Here is an 8,555-nt window from a genome sequence, read left to right on the forward strand (position 1 = left end):
CCCCATTATTCACGGATTCGCTATTCACGAACCCCGCATAATCGCGGTTGATAAAATGCAACCTGTTTCGACATTTGTCGCTCTGTGCGTTGTGTATTCATGGGTTTTTAAAAAAAAATCCCAGCTTTTTGGGGGCGTATTCATGGTTTTTCACGGGGTTTTTTGCAGACATATTTGGAGCGTTTCACAGGATTTTTGATTTTCCCATATGAATCACGAACCACCGGACACCTACCCCCCTTTTCCCCATTGAAACAATGTCCCGACATGCGTGGCATTTGCCAGTAACTTATCCCCCACGAATAGTGGGGTCCAACAATATTTCACACAGATGGGACAGCACCGAAAACTTTCACGTCATCAGAAGCAATCTTCATCTTCGATTCTTCTTCCTTTGGTTTGGAATACGCATGCCATTTGCACAGTTGTCCCAGCATACAATGCCTACAATCCCAACATTTATTCCCTTCACCTTGGCATTTGGATTTCGATAGTTTTGCTTTGGATCCCATGGTGCTTTGAAAATTAGTACGAAGAGTGTACATGAAAGGTGTGTGAAGCGAGCGGTGCGTTCATCCAAGCTTACAGTCCAGTTTGCTTTAATTTTCCACTTCAAAATGCTGTGCGAGAGTTCAGGCCAAGGAAAGCCCAGTCTTTCACTGAAAAAAAATAAATGTACACAAAGCTGTGTCGCATCCGTACAAGGAAGCAGATAGACCAACTGTTACGATCACTGTTGTCTTGAAATGCCATGCCGAGGCAGTTATATGTCTGTGCTCTCACCACCGCGAAAACGTGGTGGCCATTTTTATCAATTCGAACAAAAACAAAATCGACATGTCATGGCACAAGGAGTTTTTGCTATAATGACGAGTCTGCAAAACGCATGTTCATTATACTAAGACGTTACTGTACAACTTATTTGAAAACACATGGTCCATTCTTCACAGTTCCACCCCAAATTGGTCAAGCTGTTTGCATTGTACTTGGAACAAGATGTCATAATTGAAATTGTAAGATAAATGTAATGAGTGACATTAGATTGGTCAGTTAATAAGGATTTACAATACCATTAATGTTCTGGGTGGAGCTTGGAGCGAAGGTTTTGGGCACAGCTCAGAATGGATGCAGGTGCATTCTGGGAAGCCAAAAGCTTTGGCAATCTGTGAAGCTTACTTCTTGTTGTAAAGCTGAAACTGCATTGCGAGGTTCATACCTGCAAAGCTTATACTGTGTTGTGTGGTTCATAAATCGAGCCACGAGGCCATCTGTGTGACCAGGCCCATGCTACACTTTATCTACATACAAGCGAGACTCATTGAGGATTAAAATGGTCAGTATATCTCTCGATGTAGCTGTTTGTAAGACTTCATTCAATAACAAAGATTGGAATGTACAGGTAGTCGTCGACTTACGACCGCGATCGGTTCCGACCGACCAGTTGTAGGTCAGTCAACCTTTATTTATAGTGTATAGGCCTATGCAAAAATTTCCGTATGTATATTATACTGTATAATGATATAATAATCATCTGCAAGTCATATTTTATTAGCATTTTCTTTGTTCATTATTGTTATAACCATGGTTATAAAAACCATTTTTATTGTTACTGTATAACGTTTTTACGTCCGTCAGGTTTAAGTCAAACACTGCATCAAACAGTCAAACACGATCGCATTTACTTTCTTTCCTCCTTCGTACTGTTTGATCACCTGCATTTTCATATCGAGATTAATGGACTTTCTTTCCTTCTTGGCAGGTTGAGTAGTAGAAGATAATTTCCTCTTGGTAGACATCTTGAGACCACACTAACACGCTAGCAATGGCAGGCGCTGGGGCGGAAACTGAGCAGTCTGAGTGGGAGGAGACGCGGAGCAGTCTGGTCGTAAAGTGGTCGTGGTCGTAAAGTCGAACAGTCAAGTCGCATAGGTCGTAAGTCGATGACATACTGTATTTTGTACGCGTTTTCATGTGACCGTGTTGCACGTCACTTACATCCGTGCCATTTGCAGTCTGTTTCCTGTTCGTTTTTGATTTATCATGGAACCGGAATGCACTTCTGAAGTATTGTTGTTACAAAACATCATCATTCCTTTAGTTTCACGGAGCCTTTGGGAGCTCTTCGGAGCTTCTTTGGGAATGAATAAATGGCCGAAGGCTTCTGTATAAACACTACTCATTGTGTCTATATCTGCGTATGACATCCAACGAACCTGCGATACTAAGATTACTAAACCCCGAATGGCAGATAAGTACTTGCTGCTATTAAAAAAATCAACGCAAAAAAAGATATTGGCAAAAACATATGGTGGTAAATTATGTTTGGAATATTAATGTAACTAGAATCTGGAACACATTTTAAGTATCAGTAGTTTCACAGCACGTCTGTCGAGAGGTCGCCACGACAAACCCCAACGGCATCCGTTCAAAGATTATACAACCGACAATGCCGTGTGGCAGATACATGGACACTGCTCTGCGTAACATTAGAATTTGCTCTTCGTAATACCTCGGGCGTTCAGTCTGCATTACCACATCACAAAATGGTCTCCACATCCCAATTCCTTGACAGAAATCAAGACATTGCAGTGTCCTGAAGAGGCAGGTTAGCATAAAGATTTTAATTTTTTGGATGGAATCACATGGTGTGAAAGTGCACATAATAAAGCAACTTGAAAGCCACCATTTTACTAAAAAAAATTGTGCAAAAGCAATTTTCATGGCTTGCCCAAACACTCGCAGCACGTGATGTGACCTTTCACCTCTACCGGAAAGCTTCCGCCTCCTCCCCCTTCCCCTCCCCCATGCCACAATTTTATGGTACCTCTCCGTCTTTCTTTCTTCCAGATCGCTCCACGGAACCCCTTGGACTACATGACTCGCCATCAGAGAGGCAGTGGCGATAAGCTCTGCGGCCTGGTTCCCTGACGTCGCAGTTCTCCGGCCCCGAATCAGCCTCTCGCTCCTTGTTACTTTTTATCTCCTTCTGCTGGATGTACCGTGCGATCTCCTACCGACGGCACGCAAATATCGGACAATCGATTGTCGTCGAAAGTGATGCAGTGAGAAACCAGAGTGCACTGGACGAAGCAACAAATGAAACAATGTAAATTTGCCAACCACCTTTTGGGGGGGGGAGGATGTAAAAATAAAAAGCAAAAGTATTTTGGTTTGAGCATGTCTCATATTGCACACACTTGAGCTGCTGCGCTGGCAGGGCCCTCACCTCATCCTGTGCAAACCGTGCCATCTGCTCATCCTTTACCCGCACCTTCCTCACCTCACGAGCTTGCTGTGGCACAACAAAATGTGGGTAGAACCATTATCAGTAAAGCCGATCATTGTCTGGCAACAGCATAGCAGGGCTGAGTTTTTTTTGTTAAGGAGCAATGGAATGACCAGGGAAAACTGCGGTGACTGTAAACAAACAAGCAGGTCTGTATTATTGAGGCAAATATACCGAGCCGTTTGGCCCCTCTACCTGGATTCTGAGATGAGCAGTTCATTTCTGCCAGTCGTATCCTCCATCATACGTACCACTCCCTCACAAGGGTGCTACGTACCTTCTATTTTCTGCCCATGTGCTCCTTCACTTTGGTACGGAAAGTAAATGGGACCTCACCCCATCGATCGAACCACCCCCAGATCAGGGTGTTAATTTTTGCTGCAATGTGCTATTCATTTTTCGGTTATTTCTCTGAAATGAGCACAGGGTGGGTCCCGGAGGCCCGCCATCCGTCTGTTAACATTCGATGACAATATCTTCTCACAAACTACCCGACCGATATGGACCAAATTTGGTATGATGCATCAGGACAGCAAGGTCTCATGCAGTTGTGCTTCCCATACAGATGTACCCCCGATAAAGGGGGTGAAGGTGGGCGGGGGGGGTTGCCACAAATCTTGGTATTTTGTTCAAAAATCTCAAAAAAAGCCAGATTCAGACCAAACTCACCACAAGGCATTGGGACTAGGCCCTAACTTCAAGTTGTGCCTCTCATGATCGTATTTCTTCCAGAAAGTGGGGCACAGGCCCCCTCCCCAAATCCCTCATTTTCACTTAAATATCTTCTCCACAACTACCTGAGCGATATGGCCAAAATTTGGTACAATGCTTCGTTACAGTAAGGTCTCATGGGGTTGTGCTCCCCATCTGGATCCATCCATTTAAAGGGGGTGAAAGGGAGGTTTCACCCCAAACATTGGTATTTCATTCAAAAATCTCAGACAACCAGATCCACTTTATCGGTCACGTCTCCGGTCACCCCGCCTATTGGGGAAATAACCAGCAGTCCCCCACGGGGCTATTCATGTCAATCATCATCCCTAGAGTGTGACCCAACCATAAGTTTAGCGATTGATGAAGGAAGTAATGTTTGGGCTTGCACAAATTAAGTTTTGTCAAGAGCAGTGGCAATAACCAAGAATTGATAGACTGTTTGTCTCATGGAAATGAACAAATTTTCACGATTTTTTTTTTTTTTTTTAAACGCTATAATTTTGATCACAATTAATCTGGAAAACCATCTGTGTTAAGTCCTGCACTGCGTCAAAATCTTCTCCAAGAAAGCCGAGATGTGTGTCGCCCTGGAGCAAGCAAGAGTGCACAGAGAAAAACGCAAGGATGAACACTTTCAAATTGCATTAAAATTTCAGGTGCCTTCTCAAGAATCAAAGTTGGCTGTTGATAATTATTGCAAGTCAGCCATATGACACTATCGAATCAAAAAGGTCATGCGATGCCCCCTTTCCATTGTGAGAATTGCGTGCAAATGCATCTGACTGCACACATGAACATCAACAGAAAGTACAAATCAGGAGCAATCCAATGGCTCGGTTTCAGAGCATTCGGTACAGGAGTTAACGGAGCTCCAATGACAAATTGGCCAGAAGAGCGGGCACTTCCATCGGGACAATTTCAACCCTCAACTGTTCAGAAATGAACCAGTGAAAAGTTATAAAGTGCAAGAGTAAAGACAGTTACAACCAGGAACCATCGATCTGTTAGAACATCGAATATCACCTCAAGAAGGTTGAGAACCCAGAATTGGGATTGAAAGATGGAAATGTTGAAGTGCACAACGTGGCAAAATAGTTCTACAGGTGCTGTGCTCCTTCAGGTCCATTTTGATTAACAATCGCTCAGCTGATAATCTGTTCATACGATATTTAGTTGCATCTTTACCTTTACTCGATCCCAATTTCTTTTTCCCCTTTTTTTGGTCAATGACCACAGAGTTAAAAAAAAAAATCCACCCTTTGTTCATACTCTTCTTCTTCATTTGTATGCAGCACAAGGCTACAGGGTAGCATCGATGGCTGAGGGTACGGCTGTGCCGCTGATATAATGCACTCTCCTGGTTCAGGCAGGAATTTGGAATTTGTTCTCGCCTACTCTTGCCTACTTGCGATAGCTCGCCTACTCTTGGGCGAAGGACAACGTGGTATCTCACGTCCACCAACGAATGCTGGCAGACGGCACACCCAGTTTAACGTCCATCTGAGGGATGGCACACACTGATGAATCACCCTGCCTGCAAAACACTGGGATGACAAGGTTGGGATTCAAACCCAGGCGAGACAGCTTGGAGGCGAGTGTGCGTTCCTCTAGGCCATCCTGTCAGCCCTCATTCTCCTCCAAAAGATTATAAGGCATCAAAAAATGATTCCCACACTTCTTCAATTTCAACCAAAATTAAACTACAGGATACTGGGAGAATGCCTGTCTTGCATTAAGCATGGAAAATTACTTTCTCCTTATCACCCCATATATTCAGTTTTGGGTTTGTTTGTTTTGTGGCATCTCATTGTAGTTTACTTCAATGGCAGCCTCACCTTCTCCTCTTCAGCCTGAAGTTGTCTTGCTAACTCTGCATCTCTCTTCACATCACCTTTCTCAGGTTCCTTTCTTCCCACTTCTCCTTTCTCCATGTCTGCTCCAGCCTTTGTTCCTTTCCACGAATCTTTGTCCTGCACCACCTGCAACCTGGTGAACCTGTCTTCAAAGGCTGCAAACATAAGAAAGAGCACATCGAAAAATGGTGACAGCAGGGATTTTAAAACTTCTCAAGAACGCCCATCTTTCATTACTCCATGCTTCTCAACAAAATCCCAACTATTTGTAAAGCCTTTACTACTACAATCATATTACTCTGGTCGAACCATTTTAAATGGTGCTTTGTATGACCCGTAAAAGCACAAGCTGCACTCACCACCCAAACTTGGGCTTGCCGTTCCGAAGTGTCCCGAACCACCCACTGCTTGCGTCTTGGATAGATTTTCCCCAATTTCTTCCTCACAGCTTTCACGGCACCGCAAGTCATCTTTATGACTAAATGCGTCGTCGGTGTTTTGAACCTTCTTGGTTTCCTTGTGCAATTTCCCACCATGAAAGCGATGTCCAGCTTTTCTTTCCGTAAGTATGTTTCCCTCACCAAATTGCTCCCCTATTCCTTCATCCGAATCTTGTTCCCGCTTTACTTTCCCCCTTCTGACCTCCAAGGAAATCTGCCCTTCCCTCTCCCACCTATCATCATCACAGCTCATAAACTCTGCTTCCTCCCCTCTTTTCCAGCTCTTGTTTATTCCCAGACCCCTCCTTTCATCATCACAACTCCTCTCTCTTTCCCTTCCCCGTCTCCTTTGATCGTCCCTGTGTCGTTCTCCTTCCTTATTCCTCCTGCTTTTCTTTCCTTTACTCTCCCCCCCTTTCCCCATACATCCTTCATCCCATTCTCCTTCTCCTTCCTTCCTCCTTCCACTTTCCCAAATTCCATCACCTTCCCTCTCCTCCTTTTGTTCCTCAAAGTCATCGAGTTGCTTTGTCCGTCCATCCCTCATCGTCGTCGTCGCAGTCTTCTTCTTCTTCTTCCCCTTCCCCTTCCCTTCTTCCCACCATAAAAAGGGACAGGCCACGTGCAGCAAACAGCAAGGAAGTAGATGAGCAGGGTAGTGAGATGGTGACAAGGACAGTGAGACATTGGGAATGGGGAGAGCGAGAAGATGAATGGTTAGTTCACAAAAGTTATTCCAACAAAAGTGTCAAATAACTGGCTGCTGGGTTCTGGGCATACAGGTCTCTGGATTCGAGAAAACTATTATATGCAATTTAAAGGCAAACGGATAGTGTTATGAAAACTGGTATTTACGGAATGTACAAACTTTACTGGATGAATATAAAGAATTGCCCAATGAGGCTCATGGCAACTATAAAAGATGCACAAATGCTTCAACTCAACAGAGAAGAAATCATAATAATAATTCTTTTTTTTAACCAGAACGCAAACTTAAAAAATAAAAACTATTACTACTGATAAGTAATAATTTTGAGAAGATGTACATTCGGGTATCGTATTAATTTCCAAATACTTCAAACATTATTTTATGAATATCCATCAGTGTTGGTTTTTATTTCCCTTCCTCGGTCCTCTTAAGAATTACTTCTTGTTCTGCTCTTTACTCGAGGGACACGTTTAATTCAGGGATGGATATACGAGTATACTCTTGGTATATCCTTTTTTCAGTTAGCTGTGGTTATCTCCACCATCAAAGGTAGACAGAGGTTAAGTTTTCAGTTTTCACCCTGTCTGTCTATGAGCAAGATATCTCCAAACTTTGTAGATGAATTCAGACGAAACTTGGTGGACAGGTTGGGTGCGTGACGAGGACAAATCGATTCAATTTTGGTGAAGATCCAGATATGAGAATTTGATTATTATTATTATTTTTGACCATTATGCTTCAGCATTGAGAAATGGGGCCAAAAACGATATAGAGCATGATATCTCAAAAAGTTGTGGATGGATTCGGACAAAACTTGGTAGATAAGTTGGCTGACAAAAACAAGCAGATTCGATTTTTTTTTCAGCTCCAGATACAGATCCGGCCGATCAGTGGGATACAAAACGTACACTATTCAGTCTGGCGTTGGTATGCGCTCTAGCGAGTGCCGTTCTAGTTCCTCCTGTGTTGCTCTTTGTAAAAGTGCAAAATGCAGCTCCATGTGGGGTACATAAATAGTACATCGGAAATGCATAAATGTATTTCAAATTACACAAGTCTTCATTAGTTTGTGTCCTTTGCAAAGGATAGTTGCGCAATCGTGAAGTTTGAGGTGAAACCGATAGAACCTTTACTTTTGCGACCCAACTACAAACTTTCATTTCAATGCCTTTCAAAGCAACACACTACAATATGAATCATGCTGCCCAAAGGATGTTACGGTGTGTGTGTCAATCATGGTGGAGCTTGTACACATATTACATGCAGGACAAATACGAGGTTCGTCTAGTAAGTAACGGGACTGACAAAAGAAATTTTATTCCAAAATAAAATTTTGAAATCACAGCTTGTCCGCTTCAAAATAGTTTCCCTCCAGTCTCAAACACTTGTCCATCTTCTTCTTCTTCCACACTTCGATGCACCCCCAGAAGGCTTCTTCTGGAATCCTCCGGAGCTCCATCGTCACGGCCCTTTTGATGGCCTCCACATCAGGAAATTGGGTCTCCTTGATCACCCCCTTGAACTTGGGGAATAGGAAAAAAAATCACAAGGGG

The 8,555-nt window shown here is 43.3% G+C and overlaps 2 protein-coding genes across 10 annotated transcripts in view; one reads left to right on the forward strand and one right to left on the reverse strand.

The window, feature by feature from the left end:
- EIF2B5 (eukaryotic translation initiation factor 2B subunit epsilon) overlaps positions 1-3,131 on the forward strand; it is a 59,897-nt gene extending 56,766 nt beyond the window's left edge. Inside the window, exon 18 of one of the 2 annotated variants that reach the window (XM_085899167.1) lies at positions 2,848-3,131. The gene's annotated coding sequence lies outside the window, so the exon portion shown is untranslated. Of the gene's footprint in view, positions 1-1,759; positions 1,779-2,847 lie in introns of those variants that run through there. The other variant, XM_085899168.1, reaches the window with a different exon arrangement.
- The window catches only part of CCDC50 (coiled-coil domain containing 50), a 169,122-nt gene that overhangs the window by 22,530 nt on the left and 138,037 nt on the right, over positions 1-8,555 (reverse strand). For 5 of the 8 annotated variants that reach the window (XM_085899175.1, XM_085899177.1, XM_085899176.1 and 2 more), the window contains 4 exons: positions 6,213-6,887; positions 5,836-6,008; positions 3,227-3,292; positions 2,825-3,010 (listed from right to left, as the gene is read on the reverse strand). In XM_085899175.1, the coding sequence (XP_085755301.1) occupies positions 2,825-3,010; positions 3,227-3,292; positions 5,836-6,008; positions 6,213-6,887 (1,100 nt within the window). The remainder of the gene's footprint in view (positions 1-2,824; positions 3,011-3,226; positions 3,293-5,835; positions 6,009-6,212; positions 6,888-8,555) is intronic. The other 3 variants (XM_085899174.1, XM_085899180.1, XM_085899178.1) reach the window with 3 other exon arrangements.

The sequence above is a fragment of the Eptatretus burgeri genome, chromosome 10 (assembly GCF_056783735.1).
Source record: "Eptatretus burgeri isolate ZD-2024b chromosome 10, Ebu_testis_v1, whole genome shotgun sequence".
NCBI classification, from domain to species: domain Eukaryota; kingdom Metazoa; phylum Chordata; class Myxini; order Myxiniformes; family Myxinidae; genus Eptatretus; species Eptatretus burgeri.